Source organism: Vigna umbellata, chromosome 11, assembly GCF_029865625.1.
Source record: "Vigna umbellata cultivar VRB3 chromosome 11, Vumbellata_1.0, whole genome shotgun sequence".
Classification (NCBI taxonomy): domain Eukaryota; kingdom Viridiplantae; phylum Streptophyta; class Magnoliopsida; order Fabales; family Fabaceae; genus Vigna; species Vigna umbellata.
The window spans coordinates 18,888,908-18,913,116 of record NC_142175.1 but is presented as its reverse complement, the minus strand read 5'-3'; the positions used below and the strand labels follow the sequence as shown (position 1 = coordinate 18,913,116).

The following is a 24,209-nucleotide window of genomic DNA, read 5'->3' as shown; positions in this document are numbered from 1 at the left end:
GAGTATTCCAAATATTTTTTAATTTTCTCTAAATATCTTATCATTTGATTTTTATTGTAATTGAAATGACACGATTTTTACTTTCATAAAGGAAGAAGTTTGTGGAATTAGAGTAAAAATACAAAAATAACAATAGTTTGAATAAAAATAAATTACCGAAAAGGGTAGAAAATTTTTGATAGGATGCTTCCATTTGGAAACTATTATTTAAGTATTGATGAGTTATAACAAATGTAATGGCCAATTGCATAATTATATATAACAAATATAATTGATGAGTTATTGAAGGCATTTGAATCTGAACCAATCAAGCATGGCTAACTGTGTTTGCAATTTAATACTTATGGCCTTTTATATGATTGCTGAGCTATCTTCTACCATAAATCAGGAACGACGTCGTGTTAGTGTCCTATGTGACGTTGGTTAGTACCCTATCCAATGTCTATAGTGCACTGTTTGACGATAAATGTCTTCCCGTAGCAGTCTAAGGATTTTCTCGCATAACGCAAGCCAGTGGACGCTCAACGTTGAGAGACATCAGATCCCCCATGTCTAACGTCTATTTTGACGTCTGAGGTTGGGCAGCCGACGTGTATTGACGTTTAATGAGTAATCTAATGTCCAATTCACATCACCTAATACTAGAACTGTCAAGTTAGTCCATTTGATAAGATTTAGTCCATTTGATAAGATTTAGTCCTAGCTCACGTGAGTTGGAGCCCAAAAAACTCACAGTACCAAAACAGTCTTTTATTAAAAAAAGTTTACAGGCTAAATACTCCTAAAGTCTTATAGGTTAAAGTTAGTTTATGGGCTTTCTTTTTTACTAAATTTTATGTATAGAAGAAAAATATTATGGTCTAGAAACAATGCAAAATCAGAGAAACAAAAGTTTTAGCTTCTGCAGGAATTTTGGCTTCTTAAACAACATTGAATCTCCAAATAAAGTTCATTCAACTTCCAGAATAAATCTGCATAGCTACAACATTCCAAATCCAGCAAGTACACACAATATTTGTAATGATATAGATTGTGACATATGGACAACTTGACTTATGCTTCTTTGGCTTCGCAGCTTCGTAATTCTGCTGCTGTATTCAAGTGCTGAGAATGAATTGATTGGAAGGTCTGCCAAGGTTCCAAGATGAAGGCTGTTGTTGTTTCTAGCTTTAAAACTTCAAGACTTACTGCAGTTCAATCAGTCAAACCAGAAATAACATTGGACATCTAATGACAAACTGGTTCAGACTGGAAGTTTAAGTGAAATAATAACAGACCAAACTGGTTATGACAGTAGGAAAAGATAATTGTGATGAAACAATTGTTGGTTAGCTTTTACAATTCAATTATTGCCCATAAGTTGGCAAAGATTAGTGCAACATGTGCAGTAAAAATTCAAGGCAATTAAAACTGACTATGCAACCAAGATGAAACCAATTTTAATCCAAAACCATTTGACCATGAGTTTTAATCAGAATAGTAGCTACACAAGCCAAGTTGGATGGAATCTGAAATATGCCTGGATTATTACTTACCACCCAATGAAGAAGTCTTAGACCCTTTGAACGACCATTAAATCTTCAGTAAAATTTGTTTGAGGAAGAAAACCGGGAAGAAGGTGACTAAATCCAATTAAGCCATGCTGCATGCCCTGCATCCAAAATAAATTGTTTACTGAATAAATTAAACTATCTTATCACCATTTCCAAAAAATTATAAACAATAAATAAAAAATTTAATAATTAGAAAGTAAATTAAAGCTATGGTGTCATCGAGTCTATGATCACTTGCCCACAATGTTGAAGACTTTCAACATCTTCTGAAAGTTTAGATTCATCAATTCTCTCATGACCAAAAATATCTTTTCAATGTCATCCTCATCTTTTCCTATTTTTGTGAAAAAATTTCAAACATTTGAGACTTCTTTTCTTTTGTGGTAGTTGATAGGATACTGGGTGATAAAACAAAGAAGGCAGGGGAGCCGAACGGTAGGAGGCAGGAGGAAGCAAGCCGAACGGCGAAAGGCGGGTGATAACACTCTAGATTTACATATTTTTCTAGGTTAAAAATCTTTTCTTAGATTTCTTTAGTTTTTAATTTCTTAGAATTAGATTAGTTTTATGTTTTTCTCTTAATTCTTTAGTTTTATAAAATTTTAGTTAAAAAGAGGTTTTTAGGTGTAATTTTTAGCTTTTGTTAATAATTAGGAAATTAGTATTTTTCTGAAATTCTTTCAATAAAAATGTTTTGTTTTAATTGCATAATTTCTCTTCTTTTTCTTAATTGTTGTTTGATTTTTTTTACAGATTGGGACAACATTTGGGCTATAATAGAAGTTGATTGAGAGGTGTTGAATTGAAATGAGCTGCTGGATTAAATTTGGGCCGCTGTTTTGGGCCACTGTTTTAACATTAAGCTGCTGCAAGTGAAATTGAAGGCAGCGCTGGCCTGCTACAATGGTGCTGCAATTGGAAGACAGCTGCTGATTGGATAATTGGGCTGCCAATGCTGGTATGGGCTTAAGTGAAACGGTGAGTTTCAATGGAGGCAGCTTTTGGGGGGTCATTGCAGAGCAGCTCATTTGAGAAAATAACATTCTCTCAAGCACATTCATTTGGAAGAGAGTAGAAACACGTAAGCTAGGGCTTGTGCGAGAGAAGGGAGAAGAAAAGCTCTTGCCACTTACCCAAAGAAGAACCTGACCGGTGAAGCTGAAGACGTGACCGGAGCACGATCCTCGCCAGAGAAGAAGCTGACCGAAGCTTAAGTGGATCGGAGGGTTTGAAGAGCAAAGCTTTTGGAGACCGTTGGATCAAGGTGAAGCTCGAAGCGTTATAGCAAGGTTCCCCCTCTCCCATTTTTCTTTTCCCCCTTCCTTTTCTCTTTTCGTTTTTTGACCCTATATAAAGGGCCTTCACCATGTAAATAGGGAGATATAGAGAACACTTCTTCATACACTTTCTACCTTTTCATTTTACAGTTCTCCGTTCTAGAGTTTAGGGTTTTATTCGCTTTTCTTAGAATAGGATACTGTTCTTGATTCTGGATTTCGCCGAGACAAGTGCGTGAGTGATAGCCGCACGAATCTTGGTGACTTCTGATATAGTTGTAATCTTCTTTTCATATTAATAAAAGTTTTTTTTTCTATTCTCGTTTGTGTTGATTTTGTTCTGTGATTTTGATTTCTGCCATTGTTATGTTCTGAGAAAATGAATTGGATTCTGTATCTCTGCATTCTATAATTCCTTTTGGAATTAAATGACTCTGTATTGAGCATTTTTTTCCGAGAAGTCTTCTCGAGTTAGAGTTGAATCCAATGCCTAAAGATTCATTCGGTTTTCTGTTTCTATTATGTTTCTTTCTATTTTCCAGTATGTGTGATTTCAATCTCAGTGTTGTAATCCTGTTCTTGTGGAAGTGTGTATTGATTGAATAATTGAGTGAGAATTTCCATTTGAAGTTCTGAAATACGAACTCAAAAGACCCCAAGGAGGGCTTAACTTTCTCGGAATGTCTTTCCGAAGAGGAATTGAGACTCTTTCATTCAGTTTATTGCACATTTGCCTCTGTTGTTGCTTTCTATCCAATATCTTTAGTTTTCTTCTTCATTTTCAGTATTTTTGTTGACTTGATGTTAGAATAGTCTTAGTTTTGATTATGATTTTATTTTCCTTCCATTTAAGTTTTGTTATATGTTCCACTGTTCTTAGCATTCTTAGTTAGGTTTATTTTCTTGTTTTCTTGCATCATTTACCTATTGCAGTGATAATCTTTAGATTCTGTTATTAGGCAGTAATAATGCTCATTAGTTTAGGATCATTTTAGTTGCATTTAAGTTCTCATAGTAGTTTCATTTCTGTTTCTGTTTAGGTAGTTTAGAGTTTTATTCTCATTTCTTTTCTTTTATTTCAAATTACATTTTCTTTCTTCATTTTTTTCTTTTCTTTCTTTTATACAGATTTAATTCCTTCATTCTTTTCTCTTTAATTTCATTGTTCATATTTCTTTTCCCCACTTTGCTTTAGTAGTTAATAAATAGTAAATAAATACAAGATTTAATTCTACACTTTAGGCTTAATTTTAGCCAAGTCTTTGGATTGATACCTAGGTTGTCCCTATACTTCATTAGTGGGGAAACTTAGTTTGTTCTGATTTTAGGCGACAAAAATCGGTTTAACAGCGGGGAAGAGATAGAGCCGACCGGTTGAAGAAGGCGGAGGATTTAGTGGGAAGTAAGTCGAACGGAAGGCGATGAAGAGCTAGAGCCGACCGGTTGAAGCAGTTACTATCCTAATTGCTTGTAGTTAGGATAGGAAGGAAATATTTAGTTTATTTAGAACAATATTCATATTTTATTTTAGGGAAAGATTTTATTCTTGAGAAATATTTTATTTAGAACAATATTCATATTTTATTCTAGGAAAATATTTTATTCTAGGGAAATATTTTATTCTAGGGAAATATTTTATTGTAGGAAAATATTTTATTTAGAACAATATTCATATTTTGTTCTAGGAAAATATTTTACTTAGAATAATGTTCCAGGGAAAGATTTAGCACAATGGGCAAAAAATAATTAGTATAAATAAAGCTAGAGGCTATGTTCATGTGAGGGAGGTTATGTTCCCAAGTAATTGACAGAGGTTATGCTCCCAATTACCCTTGTTTACTTTTGTTTATTCAAATATTACCATCAATAAAAGAGATTCATTCGTCCATTAGCAGTCGTTCATTGTCTTTTCTACTTATTATGATCGTGTTTAATTACGTCTCCCACTCGAATAGGTAACGGTAGCACTCTCACATGGACCAGGAGTTTCAGATGCAAGATCATCAACCAAAGTTAAAGAATTACTCTTGAGGTGTTCCGTATTTAAAAGCTATTGCACACAGCTGCATAGATAAATGAAAAATATTTTTAATAGGTCTTTCTTTATAGAACTTTATGAAACACCAGGTGAGAAGTGGCTAATGATACTGCCTAGGGGTTCATGTGCTAGTCTTTCTTACAGAAGATCGTACAAAAAATCAAAGTAATTTGATACCCTTCCAATTAGATTAGCCAAAGAAGAAAAAAAGTAATGACCTTTGTAATTGAATATTGAATAGTTGCAGAATTATTGAAAGAAATAAGAATTTAGCACAAGAAAGTTTAATTAAAAATGATGATAGGGGAAAATAATTGAGAAGGAGCTAGATGTTCTGTGATATCCAATTCCAATTAACACAACAAGTGAATAACGGGAATACGATTTTGTATTCATACCTTCTGCTTCTGCGACCAAATTGATCCTCTCACTTGACTGAATCGACCCTTCTTCAATATTCACAATCTCCTTCTCTATTGTCACAAACCTCTCTAGAACTTCTGGAGTGCTTATAAGTCGAACAAATCTATCGAAAATGAACCAAAACATACAAACAACATCGTCTTATAAAAAGTCTTCATTAAACCAAATGAAGACTTTGACCTTAAGTATTGTATTGGGACAAGCACATATGTCAGTCTCTACAGAGAACAACTACCCAGTGAAAATATTGTTGCATTAAAACAGCTCCATCGTGTGGAATCTCAAAATCCATCATTTGACAAAAGTTTTCAGAATGAGGTGAAAATGTGAAAATATTGTAAAGCTTCATGGCTTTTGCCTCCACGGTGCATGTTCGTAGTCTATCCATACATGGAAAGAGGTAGTTTATTTTATATTTTGAATAATGAGGTGGAAGCTAAAAAGTTGAATTAGAGTAAGAGGATGAATATGATTAAAGAGATGGCAAAAGCTTTATCCTACATGCATAGTGATTGTAGCCAACGTTCATCGTGATATAACAACTAGCAATGTTCAATTAAACTCACAATTACAAGCTTATGTTTCAGACTTTGGCGCAACTAAACTCCTTGATCCCGATTCTTCCATTGTAGTTGACACCTATGGCTACATTGCTCTAGGTTAATGTTATTTTCTATTCTAGAACCATAATTTTTTTTTTCAATCTCTAGAATTGATGTAATAATATATTTTTACAAGTTGAGTTAACTTTATTTCTATTTTGTCTACAACAAAGTTTGCTTGTACATTGAGCGTGACAAAAAATTGCGATGTTTATAGTTTTGGGATGGTGACTTTGGAAACACTAATGGGAAAACATCTTAGAGAGCTAATCTAATCTTTATGAAACCCAACTATTAAAAACATGTTCGAGAAAGATCTCTTGGATTCACGTCTTTCTCTTCCTCTTTAGAAAGATGCTAAAGATATAAATCTTATGTTAACTGTTTCTGCTGAGTCCGGGCGGACCCTGTAAAAACACACAAACTTACTGTCGAAGACGAACGGGCGGGCGGCGAAGATACATGGACCGGGCGGACACTGCTGAATCCTACGAACCGGAGCTAGCTGCATTGACGGGCGGCACCAAGATGGACGATCGCTGTTCCATGGCGCTCCAAACCGGGCGGACGTCCTCCAATCCAGACGCTCTCTCTTTGCTCCAAGCCGGGCGGACGTCCTCCAATCCGGACGCTCGCTCTCTACTCCAAGCCGGGCGGACGTCCTCCAATCCGGACGCTCGCTCCACGCTCCAAACCGGGCGGACGTCCTCCTCTCCTGGCGGATGGTCCTTCGTTCCCTGCTCCAAGCTGGACGGGCGTCCTTCCGTACTTAGTGCTGCTCCACACTCCCAGTTGGGGAGGGGCCGGGTACCTGCTAAAGGCACTCCGACGCTCAAGTCAGTAATATGACAGAGCGATCGTGATGCATGTATGCATCCTTATTCAAGTTAGTCCGAGTTCATACCTGAGACCTTTATTTATAGTGAGTTGTAATGGGCTTTTACCTTTTGGGGGCCTGGGGACGGCCCAATAATACCTTAATCTTCGTTAAGGACTTTAATGTGTCATTAGCATTTAACCGTGTAATCAGCAACGTGCGTCGGTTGGGAATGATGGTCGGTCAGGGATGTTACCCTAGGTGGGCGTCCAGCTCTCGGGCGGACGTCCAATCCTTGGGCGGACGTCCAGCTCTTGGGCGGTCGTCCACTCCTTGGGCGGACGTCCAGCTCTTGGGCGGTCGTCCACTCTTTGGGCGGACGTCCAGCTCTTGGGCGGTCGTCCACTCCTTGGGCGGACGTCCAGCTCTTGGGCGGTCGTCCACTCCTTGGGCGGACGTCCAGCTCTTGGGCGGTCGTCCACTCTTTGGGCGGACGTCCAGCTCTTGGGCGGTCGTCCACTCCTTGGGCGGACGTCCAGCTCTTGGTCGGTCGTACAATCCTTGGGCGTGCGTCCGGCTCGTGAATGCGTACCAGATTATTGGGCGGACTGGCGGATGACGGACGTCCTTGGACGGACGTCCGGTTCCTAAGGACGCTCGGTCCAGACTGTTTGGCGGACGTCCGGATTATTGGGCGGACATGCCAACTTAGGCGGACGTCCACTTCTCAAATGGCTGGCCGCTAGTCCGGTCCAGCCTCCGGGGCGGACATTTTACCTTGCGCGGACGTCAAGCCTCGGGCGGACGTTCTACTTTGGGTAGACGTCCTCTATCGGTACATATGGCGCCGTCTATGTGGGCGTCCTTCCGTACGGCATCCGGCACCTCTGGTACATAAGCCCCCCAAGTCCTAGTGCACGTAGTGTGCGTAGGATTATGAATAATCATCTAAAACAAGAGAAGATTTGACGCCATGGTCATACATATTTCCCAGACGTTTCGTCCCTCGGCATTTTCCTGAAGAACACTTTTTGTGAGTGTAGAGAGTGCGGTGCTATCTTGTGGTGATAAAATTCCATGTGAGTTCTTCAAATTTTCTCTTACAAACAGGGGTTCTACCCGGTTGGCGGATGGGCATTTGGCCATTTAGGTGACGCTCTGCACTCCCTGGTACATACGTTCTGCCTTGGTTGGCTGGACGCTCGCCACATTGGACGGACGTTCCATCTTGGGCGGACGTCCAAATGGCTCGACGCTCGTCCTGAATTCCATCTTTGGGCGGACGGCCCCTCTTTGGGATGACGTTCTGTCTTGGTTGGCTAGACGCTCGCCATCTTGGACGGGCGTTCCATCTTGGGCGCACGTCCAAATGGCTGGACGCTCGTCCTGAATTCTATCTTTGGGCAGACGGCCCCTCTTTGGGATGACGTTCTGTCTTGGTTGGCTGGACGCTCGCCATCTTGGACGGACGCTCGTCATTCTGGACGGGCATGCCATCTTGGGCGGACGTCGTTGGACGCTCGCCACATTGGACGGGCGTTCCATCTTGGGCGGTCGTCCACATGGCTGGATGCTCGTCCTATGCCGGGAGGTCCTGTTATTACCAGAGGTGCCGGATGCCGTACGGAAGGACGCCCACATAGACGGCGCCATATGTACCGATAGAGGACGTCTACCCAAAGTAGAACGTCCGCCCGAGGCTTGACGTCCGCGCAAGGTAAAATGTCCGCCCCGGAGGCTGGACCGGACTAGCGGCCAGCCATTTGAGAAGTGGACGTCCGCCTAAGTTGGCATGTCCGCCCAATAATCCGGACGTCCGCCAAACAGTCTGGACCGAGCGTCCTTAGGAACCGGACGTCCGTCCAAGGACGTCCGTCATCCGCCAGTCCGCCCAATAATCTGGTACGCATTCACGAGCCGGACGCTCGCCCAAGGATTGTACGACCGACCAAGAGCTGGACGTCCGCCCAAGGAGTGGACGACCGCCCAAGAGCTGGACGTCCGCCCAAAGAGTGGACGACCGCCCAAGAGCTGGACGTCCGCCCAAGGAGTGGACGACCGCCCAAGGAGTGGACGACCGCCCAAGAGCTGGACGTCCGCCCAAAGAGTGGACGACCGCCCAAGAGCTGGACGTCCGCCCAAGGAGTGGACGACCGCCCAAGGAGTGGACGACCGCCCAAGAGCTGGACGTTCGCCCAAGGATTGGACGTCCGCCCGAGAGCTGGACGCCCACCTAGGGTAACATCCCTGACCGACCATCATTCCCAACCGACGCACGTTGCTGATTACACGGTTAAATGCTAATGACACATTAAAGTCCTTAACGAAGATTAAGGTATTATTGGGCCGTCCCCAGGCCCCCAAAAGGTAAAAGCCCATTACAACTCACTATAAATAAAGGTCTCAGGTATGAACTCGGACCAACTTGAATAAGGATGCATACATGCATCACGATCGCTCTGTCATATTACTGACTTGAGCGTCGGAGTGCCTTTAGCAGGTACCCGGCCCCTCCCCAACTGGGAGTGTGGAGCAGCGCTAAGTACGGAAGGACGCCCGTCCAGCTTGGAGTAGGGAACGAAGGACCATCCACCAGGAGAGGAGGACGTCCACCCGGTTTGGAGCGTGGAGCGAGCGTCCGGATTGGAGGACGTCCGCCCGGCTTGGAGTAGAGAGCGAGCGTCCGGATTGGAGGACGTCCGCCCGGCTTGGAGCAAAGAGAGAGCGTCTGGATTGGAGGACGTCCGCCCGGTTTGGAGCGCCATGGAACAGCGATCGTCCATCTTGGTGCCGCCCGTCAATGCAGCTAGCTCCGTATCGTAGGATTCAGCAGTGTCCGCCCGGTCCATGTATCTTCGCCGCCCGCCCGTTCGTCTTCGACAGTAAGTTTGTGTGTTTTTACAGGGTCCGCCCGGACTCAGCAGAAACATTTGGCGCCCACCGTGGGGCCGTGTGACTTTAGTTACCCAGTGGTGACCACGAGAAATGAGCATCCGGCCCCCATTCACGACCGTCCGACCTCAAGTCTTAGCCGTTCGGCCTCAACCTTAGCTAAAGTTGACACCCGCAGTCCGGCCATTTGGCCGCCAAGGTACGTACTCTAAATTGTACCAATTGGCCTTTCAGACCCGCTCGGCCTCAACATATTATTGGCCGCTCGGCCTCAGCGTCTACTTGGCCGCTCGGCCTCAACATCTATTTGGCCACTCGGCCTCGACATATTATCGGCCCGCTCGGCCCCAGCGTATTATTGACCGTTCGGCCTCAACCTATCCTTGGCCGTTCGGCCTCAGCGTAATCGCGGCCGTTCGGCCTCCACATTTAAGAACGTTCGGTCTCAGCATAGTCCCGGCCGTTCGTCCTCAACATTTAAGAACGTTCGGTCTCATCATAGTCTCGGCCGTTCGGCCTCAACCTATTCTCGGCCACTTGGCCATAGCATATTTTCGGCCTTACAAGGTACGGACACATCTTTCTTTAAACTTGAAATTTGCTATGTTCCCTTCATAGTGCAGGTAACCGTCAACAATGGCGAGAAAGCGAAGGGCCGCCCATCCCAGTAAGACCAAGCTGGTGAAAAAGAGTGTTCCAACGAGAACAACTCTCAGCTTGGCCGGGGATCAAAGCGAAGGGCCGCCCATCCCAGTAAGACCAAGCTGGTGAAAAAGAGTGTTCCAGCGAGAACAACTCTCAGCTTGGCCGGGCATCAAAGCGAAGGGCCGCCCATCCCAGTAAGACCAAGCTGGTGAAAAAGAGTGTTCCAACGAGAACAACTCTCAGCTTGGCCGGGCATCAAAGCGAAGGGCCGCCCATCCCAGTAAGACCAAGCTGGTGAAAAAGAGTGTTCCAGCGAGAACAACTCTCAGCTTGGCCGGGCATCAAAGCGAAGGGCCGCCCATCCCAGTAAGACCAAGCTGGTGAAAAAGAGTGTTCCAACGAGAACAACTCTCAGCTTGGCCGGGCATCAAAGCGAAGGGCCGCCCATCCCAGTAAGACCAAGCTGGTGAAAAAGAGTGTTCCAACGAGAACAACTCTCAGCTTGGCCGGGCATCAAAGCGAAGGGCCGCCCATCCCAGTAAGACCAAGCTGGTGAAAAAGAGTGTTCCAACGAGAACAACTCTCAGCTTGGCCGGGCATCAAAGCGAAGGACCGAAGAGCCGGCCGTCCGTAACTTAGCCAAATCTGGCAGTTATCATCATTGACCGGCCGTCCGTAACTTAGCCAAATCTGGCAGTTATCATCATTGACCGGCCGCCCATAACTTAGCCAAATCTGGCATTCGACAAGAGCCGGCCGTCCGTAACTTAGCCAAATCTGGCAGTTATCATCATTGACCGGCCGTCCATAACTTAGCCAAATCTGGCATTCAACAAGAGCCGGCCGTCCATAACTTAGCCAAATCTGGCATTCAACAAGAGCCGGCCGTCCATAACTTAGCCAAATCTGGCATTCAACAAGAGCTGGCCGTCCATAACTTAGCCAAATCTGGCATTCAACAAGAGCCGGCCGTCCATAACTTAGCCAAATCTGGCATTCAACAAGAGCCGGCCGTCCATAACTTAGCCAAATCTGGCATTCAACAAGAGCTGGCCGTCCATAACTTAGCCAAATCTGGCATTCAACAAGAGCCGGCCGTCCATAACTTAGCCAAATCTGGCATTCAACAAGAGCCGGCCGTCCATAACTTAGCCAAATCTGGCATTCAACAAGAGCTGACCGTCCATAACTTAGCCAAATCTGGCATTCAGCAGTCAACCGTCCGGCCATTTGTCCTCCATGGTACGCCAAGTCGACCTCCACGAGGACCCCGCAATTCGGAGGCCATCTAGAAAATCCCTTCGCACAATAAAATTATGCTCGGGCTTGGGGGGCTTATGTAATAACAGGACCTCCCGGCATAGGACGAGCATCCAGCCATGTGGACGACCGCCCAAGATGGAACGCCCGTCCAATGTGGCGAGCGTCCAACGACGTCCGCCCAAGATGGCATGCCCGTCCAGAATGACGAGCGTCCGCCCAAGATGGCGAGCGTCCAGCCAACCAAGACAGAACGTCATCCCAAAGAGGGGCCGTCTGCCCAAAGATAGAATTCAGGACGAACGTCCAACCATTTGGACGTGCGCCCAAGATGGAACGCCCGTCCAAGATGGCGAGCGTCCAGCCAACCAAGACAGAACGTCATCCCAAAGAGGGGCCGTCCGCCCAAAGATGGAATTCAGGACGAGCGTCGAGCCATTTGGATGTCCGCCCAAGATGGAACGCCCGTCCAATGTGGCGAGCGTCCAGCCAACCAAGGCAGAACGTATGTACCAGGGAGTGCAGAGCGTCACCTAAATGGCCAAATGCCCATCCGCCAACCGGGTAGAACCCCTGTTTGTAAGAGAAAATTTGAAGAACTCACATGGAATTTTATCACCACAAGATAGCACCGCACTCTCTACACTCACAAAAAGTGTTCTTCAGGAAAATGCCGAGGGACGAAACGTCTGGGAAATATGTATGACCATGGCGTCAAATCTTCTCTTGTTTTAGATGATTATTCATATTCCTACGCACACTACGTGCACTAGGACTTGGGGGGCTTATGTACAGGAGGTGCCGGATGCCGTACGGAAGGACGCCCACATAGACGGCGCCATATGTACCGATAGAGGACGTCTACCCAAAGTAGAACGTCCGCCCGAGGCTTGACGTCCGCGCAAGGTAAAATGTCCGCCCCGGAGGCTGGACCGGACTAGCGGCCAGCCATTTGAGAAGTGGACGTCCGCCTAAGTTGGCATGTCCGCCCAATAATCCGGACGTCCGCCAAACAGTCTGGACCGAGCGTCCTTAGGAACCGGACGTCCGTCCAAGGACGTCCGTCATCCGCCAGTCCGCCCAATAATCTGGTACGCATTCACGAGCCGGACGCTCGCCCAAGGATTGTACGACCGATCAAGAGCTGGACGTCCGCCCAAGGAGTGGACGACCGCCCAAGAGCTGGACGTCCGCCCAAAGAGTGGACGACCGCCCAAGAGCTGGACGTCCGCCCAAGGAGTGGACGACCGCCCAAGGAGTGGACGACCGCCCAAGAGCTGGACGTCCGCCCAAGGAGTGGACGACCGCCCAAGAGCTGGACGTCCGCCCAAAGAGTGGACGACCGCCCAAGAGCTGGACGTCCGCCCAAGGAGTGGACGACCGCCCAAGGAGTGGACGACCGATCAAGAGCTGGACGTCCGCCCAAGGAGTGGACGACCGCCCAAGAGCTGGACGTCCGCCCAAAGAGTGGACGACCGCCCAAGAGCTGGACGTCCGCCCAAGGAGTGGACGACCGCCCAAGGAGTGGACGACCGCCCAAGAGCTGGACGGTCCGCCCAAGGAGTGGACGACCGCCCAAGAGCTGGACGTCCGCCCAAAGAGTGGACGACCGCCCAAGAGCTGGACGTCCGCCCAAGGAGTGGACGACCGCCCAAGGAGTGGACGACCGCCCAAGAGCTGGACGTCCGCCCAAGGATTGGACGTCCGCCCGAGAGCTGGACGCCCACCTAGGGTAACATCCCTGACCAACCATCATTCCCAACCGACGCACGTTGCTGATTACACGGTTAAATGCTAATGACACATTAAAGTCCTTAACGAAGATTAAGGTATTATTGGGCCGTCCCCAGGCCCCCAAAAGGTAAAAGCCCATTACAACTCACTATAAATAAAGGTCTCAGGTATGAACTCGGACCAACTTGAATAAGGATGCATACATGCATCACGATCGCTCTGTCATATTACTGACTTGAGCGTCGGAGTGCCTTTAGCAGGTACCCGGCCCCTCCCCAACTGGGAGTGTGGAGCAGCGCTAAGTACGGAAGGACGCCCGTCCAGCTTGGAGCAGGGAACGAAGGACCATCCGCCAGGAGAGGAGGACGTCCGCCCGGTTTGGAGCGTGGAGCGAGCGTCCGGATTGGAGGACGTCCGCCCGGCTTGGAGTAGAGAGCGAGCGTCCGGATTGGAGGACGTCCGCCCGGCTTGGAGCAAAGAGAGAGCGTCTGGATTGGAGGACGTCCGCCCGGTTTGGAGCGCCATGGAACAGCGATCGTCCATCTTGGTGCCGCCCGTCAATGCAGCTAGCTCCGGTTCGTAGGATTCAGCAGTGTCCGCCCGGTCCATGTATCTTCGCCGCCCGCCCGTTCGTCTTCGACAGTAAGTTTGTGTGTTTTTACAGGGTCCGCCCGGACTCAGCAGAAACATTAACAATAGTATTATCATGTTTATGCTCCAAACTAAACTTGAGGCCATGAATGCAATAAGTGTCTAAGAAACTCTCTAGTTTCAAACTGCCATTATCTTTGCCTTTTCATGAAACTTTGATCCATCATGTTGATAAGCCAACCAATAACTCTTTGCATACTTAGAATAAGATATTTTCCATCATTTAATACAACAAAACACATGTTAATATGGTATACATTAATAGCTTAACCACCTCTCTAGTTTACCTTTATTTATGAGTAATCTTGTGAATTGTGATAAAATAAAAAAGCATATTAAAGAAATCTCTTCCAAAAAAATTTGTTTATACATGTGAAGTAAACATGAAATCATTTATCACAAACTTATGGTTACCTTTATTTTGGTTAAAAATTAAAGTATATTAACTTATACATTAAAGTATATTAACTTATCAATGAAGTATATATGATGTTTGGGCTATCATCTTCTTCATCCATTAATCAGGAACGACAGTCTTTGCTCTGCAGTGGTTGGTGGAGTGATCATCCAAATATCTCAAACCATTGTGATTGGGAGGGTATCTCTTGCAATGAAGCTGGAAGTGTTACTGAAATTGTCAGAGGTCCCTTGAGAATTCCTTCATCAAAAGATTTGCTTTGGATTCAGAATTTGAACATCACTGCCTTTCCCAGTTTACTCATTCTGTATCTATCTGGAATGGGTCTCAGAGGAACCATCCCCACAGAAATAACCACACTTACAAACCTTACTTCTCTTGTCTTGTCTAAGAATCATCTCCATGGTAAGTTATTGTAATTCTCTTCATTTAATCTTACAAATTCACTGAATAGGAGAATCTAACTATCTCTTTCTTGTTCTGATCAATTGCAGACATTATCTCTCTTTGATAATTTTCTAGCAGGTTCAATCCCATCTGCATTGGGTCATCTAAAGAATTTAAACACTCTCTATCTTGATTCAAACAATCTTGAAGGTAGGATTCCAGCAGAATTAGGGAATTTGACAAAATTGCAGACTTTATATCTTTCTCGTAATTTATTTACAGGTTCAATTCCCACTACTTCAAGTCAATTAGAGAACTTGACCCACTTCTTTTTTCAATATAATCAAATTACTGGTCCTATACCCGTTGAATTTGGAAATTTCAAAAGATTACGAAGATTATATCTGTCAAATAATTTCCTCAAAGGTTCCATTCCTCCCAGTTTAGGTTGTCTGGAGAATTTGATACTTCTCTTCGTTGATTCTAACCAAATAGAAGGCCACATCCCCCAAGAATTAGGGAACTTATCCAATTTACAAGTTTTACAACTTTCTCATAATAAGATTTCGGGTTTGGTACCTCCAAAACTTTTACAAATGGATAAGATGTTCTCTTTAAATCTCTCATCAAATCTGTTGTGTGGTTCAATCCCTATAGAAACCATGAAATGTCCTTATGTAGGAGTAATTGATTTAAGCCACAACTTGTTTAATGGAAGCATAACCTCTCAAATTGGTTGTGTCGATGACCTTAATCTTAGTCATAATTTTCTTGTTGGTGAGATTCCATTTCATTTTAAAATAAGCTTCATACTTAGGCGATTGGATCTTAGTTATAATAATTTTTCGGGCAAAGTACACAAGGAACTTGCTAGTCTATCATACATAAGCCTTGCATACAATTCCTTTGACTTCTCACAAGACCTTGACTCTAAATCAAAGGTACCAGACTACTGTGCTTTTAAGGAAGACTCATTAATTGATGATCACCACAAGCCCAATTTCACATATTGCCACTTGCTCAATGAGACAAATCCTCAAAGTAGAAAAAATAAGCCCATCATTGTGTTAATTGTTCTTCCAGTCATTTTCTTCAGTGTTGTAATACTCCTTCTAATATTATATTTCTCAACATGTATTCCTAAGAAAAAATGTGAAGGAATATCAACAAAGAATGGGGACTTGTTTTCCATATGGAACTATGATGGGAAAATTGCATTTGAGGATATCATTGAAGCAACTGAAGATTTTGATCTCAAGTATTGCATTGGGACGGGCGCATACGGTAGTGTATATAGAGCAAAATTGCCCAGTGGACACATTGTTGCATTAAAAAAGTTCCACCATATGGAATCTCAAAATCCATCATTTGACAAAAGTTTTCGAAATGAGGTGAAGATGTTAACAGAAATTTGTCATAAAAACATTGTAAAGCTTCATGGGTTTTACCTCCACAATCGATGCATGTTTCTGTTCTATCAATACATGGAAAGAGGTAGTTTATTTTATATTTTGAATAATGAGGTGGAAGCTAAGGAGTTGAATTGGAATAAGAGGGTGAATGTCATTAAAGGGATGGCAAAGGCTTTATCCTACATGCATCATGATTGTAGCCCACCAATTGTTCATCGAGATGTAACAAGTAGCAATATTCTGTTAAACTCACAATTGGAGGCTATTGTCTCAGACTTTGGCACATCTAGACTCCTTGATCCTCATTCTTCAAATCAAACCTTAGTAGTTGGCACCTATGGCTACATTGCTCCAGGTGAATGCTATTTTGTATTACAAAACCACAATATTTTTATCAATCTCTAGAATTGATGTAACGATATATTTTTATAAGTTGAGTTAACTTTATTTATTTATTTTTGTCTACAACAGAGGTTGCGTATACATTTAGCATGACAGAAAAATGTGATGTTTATAGTTTTGGAGTGGTGGCTTTGGAAGTATTAATGGGAAAACATCCTGGAGAGCTAATCTCATATTTAGCAGACCTAACTACTCAACATATGTTAGTGAAAGATCTCTTGGATTCACGTCTTCCTCTTCCTCTTCAGAAAGATGCTCAAGATATTAAGCTTGCTTTAACAATATCATTCTCATGTTTGTGCTCCAAACCAAACTTGAGGCCTGATAACAGTTGAAAAACCGTTATTTTTATGCTTAAAATTGATACCAAAAGCAACCTTTAAGACTTAGAAACTAGCTTGAACTCATATTTTTGCTTTAGTTTTGTGAATAAGAGAGTTGAAAGTGAATTTATTGGTTTTGTGCAAGATTCCCTTGATTTTGTAGGCTAATTGAATGATTTGAAAGAAGAATTGAAGTATCGAATGATTGGAGTGCTGAAAAGTCAACCAGAAACCAGAAAAGTCAACCAGTCAATGAGAAAAGTCAACCAGTCAACGAGAAAAGTCAACCAGTCAACTAGAAAAGTCAACCAGTCAACCAGAATGCTGAAAAACCAACCAGAACGCAGAAAAAGTGTGACCGAGTGGCGCTGAGCGGTAAAATACCGCTGAGCGGCACTTTTCAGGTGCCAAAATCACCGCTGAGGGGCAAAAACAGCAGTTGGGGGCAAAATGGTTCATGCGGTATTACCGCTCAGCGGTAAAATACCGCTGAGCGCCATTCTAAGTGCGCTTGGACTGGTTTTCTGTTGTTTTTATGGGCTTGGACTTGTTTTATGTTATTTTTATGCCTTATTTAAGGACTTGCACGTCCTAGGGTTTATATCTTTGGCTGGGAGGAAGCAGAAACACACTTTTCACCCCTTGGGGGTAGATTGGGAGATGGTGACAGCTCTCCTCTTCTCTTTCTAGGGTTTTTCTATCTCTTTCATTCTTTCATTATTGTTCATCTAGTTTCACCATGAATATGGTGAACTAAACCTTGTATTGTTGTTGGGGAATCAATGTAGTCTTGTGAAACTCTCATATATGGAATTTGATTTAATGTCTTATATTAAGATATATGCTTTCTTTCATCTTTAGCTAGGGTTTTTCCTCTTTGCTTATTGCTTGCTTTGTTTAACTCATTCATTGCCATGATTATTGATTTTGTCGATATGGGAACGTACGGGGAAGTCTAGATCCGGGGAATTTCTCCCAATAGCATATTGGTTGCCTTTAAGCTCCTGCACTTCAAAACTAATTACTAGGAATGCTAGGAATTGTATGAACTCGTAATTAAGGATAGGTCTTCTTGCAAGGTGATTTAGAGAGTGGCATTAGCATTGATGATAAGAATGATGAATTCCTAAAAATATATGAGAGTGGATAAGATGAAATTGATTACCCCAACAACATACTCATCCATCTAATTCGTTTAAGTGTTTGTGTTCCTCTTTTCCATTGATCAAACTCATGCATACATGTTTACTTATTGTCTTTTGCATTTGAAACCTATAATCAATTGTTCATAAGTCTTAAATAATCAACAAATCATATAACTAACTAGGCCGTGAGTCCTTTGGGAGAACGATACTTGGTCTTACCGAGTTTTATTACTTGATACGATTTGGTCACACTTGTCGATTGTTAAACAAGTTTGTGGCGCCGTTTTTCGGTGTTCATAAATTTGTCATCAAGTTTTTGGCGCCGTTGCCGGGGACTCGTGGTTTAACTAGTTTATTTGTGTGATTATTGATTATCTTTGACTTGTTTTTGAATTTTGAATTTTTGTTTTCGAATTTTGAATTTCTGTTTTTATTTTCTGTTTTTATTTTTCGATTTTTATTTTATTTTTATTTTATTTTATTTTATTTATTTTATTTTCTGTTTTTATTTTTTCTGTTTTCTATTTTTATTTTTTCTGTTTTTATTTTTATCTTCTATCTTTCTATCTTTTATCTTCTTGTCTCTTATTTTATATCTTCTCTATCTTTTTGTGCTAACAAATTTTTCTAGGGACTTGTTTTCTTGTGTATGCAGGAAGCAATTCGAACTAGAAGCAAGAAAACCTCTGAACCTCTTCTTGATGGCTTAGACGAGAAAGACGGAGGAGAAGAATCCGTACATCTAGAGAACTTTTCCCTCCTCCGGAAGATCTTTTACAATCTTCACCACAAGGTTCTCACCACAGCATTGAGGAGATGGAGAATAATAATGTTAGACGGACTCTTGCAGATTACACCAATGTGGTTGGCCCTCAACATTTTAACAGCATAGCAAGACCGAGGGTCTATGCAGCCAACATGGAGGTGAAACCGGCGTTGATCCAACTGGTTAAGAGTAATCAATTTAATGGGTTGTCTCATGAAAGCCCATATGAGCACCTTACAACCTTTAATGAAATTTGCAATACAGTGAAGATAAATGGGGTGCCTGACGAAGCAATCAAACTTATCCTGTTTCCATTCTCATTAGGAGGCAACGCTAAGCTTTGGTTGAACTCTTTTCCAGAAAGGAGCTTTACAGAGTGGGAAGCTGTGGTGACAAAGTTCTTGAACAAATACTTCCCACAATCCAAGGTAAACAAAGGAAAGCAAGAGATCTCTTCTTTCAGGAAAGGCATGGAGGAATCACTAGGTCATGCATGGGACAGGTACAAAAGCCTATTAAGAAAGACTCCCACACATCGATTTGACGAAGTAGATGTAATCCTAATCTTCCTTGGAGGTCTTGTTTCGCAAACCAAGCTGATGCTAGATGCCTCAGCTGGAGGCAATATTAAATGGAAGACTCTAGAGGAAGCAACTAAAATAATTGAAAACATGGCTACTAATGACAATGAGCTGAACAATGAAAGAGGAGCTCCTATTCAACAAAAAGGAGTTCTACAGTTGCAATCCAATGATGCCTTGCTAGCTCAGAACAAGATACTAACTCGACAATTGGAGAATCTCACAAAGATACTTGCACAACTGCCAAAAGAGTTAAAGACTGTTGCACAGGTTCAACCACAGATGTGTGAATTATGTGGTGGTGACCATATAAATGGTCAATGCGCCTTTCCAGTGGAAGCTTTAGAGGATGTTAACTTCATGGCCAATCAATTTCCATACTGTCAAGGGAACTTCAATCAAGGGTGGACACCACACCCAGGCATTGGTCAAGGACAAAGTGGGCAAGCTGGACAAGAAGGGCAATTTAACAAGCAAAACCAACAACCAACCTTATGGCAACAAATTTCTATACTTAATGAAAGATCAACAAGGTTGGAAGAAACTCTTCAGCAATTCATACATAAAACTGAATCTTCTCAAAAGAGCACTGAAGCTGCTATTAAGAACTTGGAGATTCAAATGGGTCAGATTACCAAGCAATTGGAAGAAAGGCCTGACAAAAATTTTGGGGCTAATACTGAGGTTAACCCCAGGGAAGAGTGTGAAGTGCTAGTGAGTGTAAATGTTGAAAAAGTTGAGTTGGAAAAAGAAGAGAGAGAAGAGAGAAAAGAGAGAGAAGAGAAAGAAGAAGAGAAAATTTGTGTGAAGATTGAGAAAGTGAGCAGAAAAAGAAAAGAAAAAAAGAAAATGAGAGAAAAGAAAAAGAGGACGAGAGAAAAAAAGAAAGAATCATATGAAAAACCTCTTCCTCATCCAAAGAAGTATCATAGGAAGGAAAAGAAATTTAAGTGCTTCATGGAAATCTTCAAGAAATTGGAGATTAAAGTTCCTATGATTGAGACACTGCAACATGTTCCTAGTTTGATCAAATTTCTGAAGAAGTTCAGTAGAAAGAAGAAAAAGAAGATGGAACATGAGCTTTATTGGGTCAAGCTAGTGACGTTAAAAGAGCGCTTGCTGGGAGGCAACTCAGTGATTTAAGAACTTTTAATTTTTGGTTTGGTGATGTAATTTTGAACTTTTGGGTATTTTTATTTTTGTTATAAGTTTGTTACAGGGTTTACATCTACTGATGGATGTTAGGCGGAAGAGTATCTACTGAAGGATACTATGTTTGTATACACCTACTTATGGGTATTGGTAAGAAAGATTTGCATCTACTGAAGGATGCTGGAGGATTTTGGGTCAGGCTCGTGATGTTAAACAAGCGCTACCTGGGAGGCAACCCAATTGATTGATTTTATCTGTATTGTTTGTTTTGATTATGCTTTAGTTGCATGATAGGGATTGAATGTTTGAGTGATCTGAGAACTTAATTACAGGGAGCAAGTGAGGGGCATGGGTAGGAGGCACCTAGGTTAACCTAGGAAGAAGAAGAGCACTTCACGAAAGTGCCGCTGAGCGGCAAACTACCGCTGAGCGGTAGTGTCGCAGAATGGGCTTAGGTTGCCCCTTAGCGGAACCCGAGCCCATTAGGGTATTTTTATACCCTAAGTCACGTTTTGGCGTCTATTTTCAGATTCTTTTATGCACACACACTCCTAAACACTTTTCCAAAGGTTCTCTACATTTTTCCTTTCATTCCTCTTTAGAAAATCTCCCTTCCACTCACTTTCTCACTAGTTTTCCATCTAAGTTTGGGGTTGGGAGAGAGCATCATTGATGGGGCTGAGTTTTTCAAAGCACTAGAGCAGGATTTGTTTTATCAATCACTTTTGTTTTTAGAATAGGATTTGATGTACTCAATTGGAAATTTTGCCTGTTGTGATGGTTTGCTTGTGATTATGATTGTTTGATAAAGTAATGCTTGATGATGCTTTGATATAGATTGATGTTGAGATGTGCACATTATATGCTTATACAGGTGGTTCACAAGCATTGTGAACAAATGCAAGATATTGTGATTGTGATTATGATTCTAAGCAGGATGTTATATGTGGAATGTGAATGAGCTTATATGTGAGGTTTTGAGCTCCAGAGTTGTTATTGAATGAATGCTATTACTTTGAAAGCATGACTGATTTTTCCTAGGTTTTCTATGATTGAATCAATTGCTTGTTTGCATCATATGATCAAGGCCATTTGTTGGTAACCCTTTTATTAGCCAAATGCATGATTTGAGCCCTCAAAAGAGAGCACTATGTGTTCTATCCTTTGAACCCGTAGCCTTGAACATAATTTGGTAACCCCTTGTGAAAAGCTTTACCTTGAGTTAAGTAGAAAATATTTTGTGGTATTGACAAATGTTCAAGTTTGGGGTTGTTGGAAAATAGAAAGAGAATTGAAAGCATTGAGCTAAAAGCTAAGAATTAAGTATGTGAAAAGAAAAAGAAAAAGAGAAAGAAAAGAAAAGAAAAAGCAAAGCTTAATGCAAAAGAAAGTTGGGAATAAATAAGAATGATTGTGTTTATATGTTTCTCTTAACTTAAGGGTTTTGTGATCTAGAAAAACCAATTTTCTTGTTAGCCCAGCCATGTTATAAGCCATAGAAAAGTCCTTGTGATGATGCTTGCTGGTAAGTGTTTTTGATTGTGGTTAAATGAAAGGCAAAGTTGATTCATGTGTGACATTGTAATAGTAGAGTGAATGAGTGAATATCTCCTATACACTTGTGTGTTTGAGTGAAACACTTTATCTAGTGAGGATAGATTCCATGGACACATAAGAACATCTTTGCTTAGTTAATTGATCATTCATGAAAATAGCATTTGTTGGATAGTATGTGTTTGAGTGATCACTAAAAGCATGTGTACATCTTGATTGAAGTCTTGATGATGAGCTAAATTGAGTATTTACTTGTCTTGAAAGAAGGATTTTTGAATGTGGTGAACCATTATATGGATTGATGGAAGATTGAGTTACATCTTGTTTGCTTGAGGACAAGCAAAGTTTTAAGTTTGGGGTTGTGATAAAGGTTGAAAAACCGTTATTTTTATGCTTAAAATTGATACCAAAAGCAACCTTTAAGACTTAGAAACTAGCTTGAACTCATATTTTTGCTTTAGTTTTGTGAATAAGAGAGTTGAAAGTGAATTTATTGGTTCTGTGCAAGATTCCCTTGATTTTGTAGGCTAATTGAATGATTTGAAAGAAGAATTGAAGTATCGAATGATTGGAGTGCTGAAAAGTCAACCAGAAACCAGAAAAGTCAACCAGTCAACGAGAAAAGTCAACCAGTCAACCAGAAAAGTCAACCAGTCAACCAGAATGCTGAAAAACCAACCAGAACGCAGAAAAAGTGTGACCGAGTAGCGCTGAGCGGTAAAATACCGCTGAGCGGCACTTTTCAGGTGCCAAAATCATCGCTGAGGGGCAAAACCAGCAGTTGGGGGCAAAATGGTTCATGCGGTATTACCGCTCAGCGGTAAAATACTGCTGAGCGCCATTCTAAGTGGGCTTGGACCGTTTTCTTTTGTTTTTATGGGCTTGGACTTGTTTTATGTTATTTTTATGCCCTATTTAAGGACTTGCACATCCTAGGGTTTGTATCTTTGGGTGGGAGGAAGCAGAAACACACTTTTCACCCCTTGGGGGTAGATTGGGAGATGGTGACAACTCTCCTCTTCTCTTTCTAGGGTTGTTCTATCTCTTTCATTCTTTCATTATTGTTCATCTAGTTTCACCATGAATATGGTGAACTAAACCTTGTATTGTTGTTGGGGAATCAATGTAGTCTTGTGAAACTCTCATATATGGAATTTGATTTAATGTCTTATATTAAGATATATGCTTTCTTTCATCTTTAGCTAGGGTTTTTCCTCTTTGCTTATTGCTTGCTTTGTTTAACTCAATCATTGCCATGATTATTGATTTTGTCGATACGGGAACGTACGGGGAAGTCTAAATCCGGGGAATTTCTCCCAATAGCATATTGGTTGCCTTTAAGCTCCTGCACTTCAGAACTAATTACTAGGAATGCTAGGAATTGTATGAACTCGTAATTAAGGATAGGCCTTCTTGCAAGGTGATTTAGAGAGTGGCATTAGCATTGATGATAAGAATGATGAATTCCTAAAAATATATGAGAGTGGATAAGATGAAATTGATTACCCCAACAACATACTCATCCATCTAATTCGTTTAAGTGTTTGTGTTCCTCTTTTCCATTGATCAAACTCATGCATACATGTTTACTTATTGTCTTTTGCATTTGAAACCTATAATCAATTGTTCACAAGTCTTAAATAATCAACAAATCATATAACTAACTAGGCCTTGAGTCCTTTGGGAGAACGATACTTGGTCTTACCAAGTTTTATTACTTGATACGATTCGGTCACACTTGCCGATTGTTAAACAAGTTTGTGGCACCGTTTTTCGGTGTTCATAAATTTGTCATCAAGGCCATCAATGGAAAAAGTGGCTGATAAACTATTTAGTCTCAAACTGTCATTATCTGTACCTTTTCATGAAGTTATGATCCATCAATTGATGAATCGAGATATATTGCAAAGCTAGACTACTTGATCCTATTTCTTTAAATGAAACCTTAGTACTTGGCACCTATGGCTACATTGCTCAAGAAGAATGCTATTTTGTATTACAAAACCACAATATCTTTATCAATATGTAGAATTGATGTAACCATATATTCTTATAAGTTGAGTTAACTTTATTTTAATGTTACTTGCAACAAAGCTTGCTTATATTTTGAGTGTGACAAAAAGAATGTGATGTTTATAGTTTTGGAATGGTGGGTTTCGAAGCATTAATGGGAAAAC

At 42.1% G+C, this 24,209-nt stretch overlaps 1 protein-coding gene across 1 annotated transcript; it reads left to right on the top strand.

Annotated features, from left to right (window-relative positions):
* Nucleotides 1-313: 313 nt before the first annotated feature.
* On the top strand, nucleotides 314-23,946 carry LOC148191085 (uncharacterized). Its single transcript, XM_088101280.1, has 6 exons — nucleotides 314-395; nucleotides 5,556-5,564; nucleotides 14,374-14,719; nucleotides 14,912-16,464; nucleotides 16,581-16,830; nucleotides 23,832-23,946. Exons 1-6 carry the CDS (start codon nucleotides 314-316, stop codon nucleotides 23,944-23,946), a joined length of 2,355 nt encoding a protein of 784 aa, XP_087957406.1.
* Nucleotides 23,947-24,209: the final 263 nt, after the last annotated feature.

Excerpts from the sequence above, each read along its gene's own strand:
- LOC148191085 (XM_088101280.1), top strand. The coding sequence starts at position 314 with ATGGCTAACTGTGTTTGCAATTTAATACTTATGGCCTTTTATATGATT. Across the intron at positions 14,720-14,911 it reads AAGAATCATCTCCATGGTAA|GATTCCAGCAGAATTAGGGA; the intron begins GTTATTGTAATT and ends TCTTGAAGGTAG. Across the intron at positions 16,831-23,831 it reads TGCTCCAAACCAAACTTGAG|GCCATCAATGGAAAAAGTGG; the intron begins GCCTGATAACAG and ends TTTGTCATCAAG.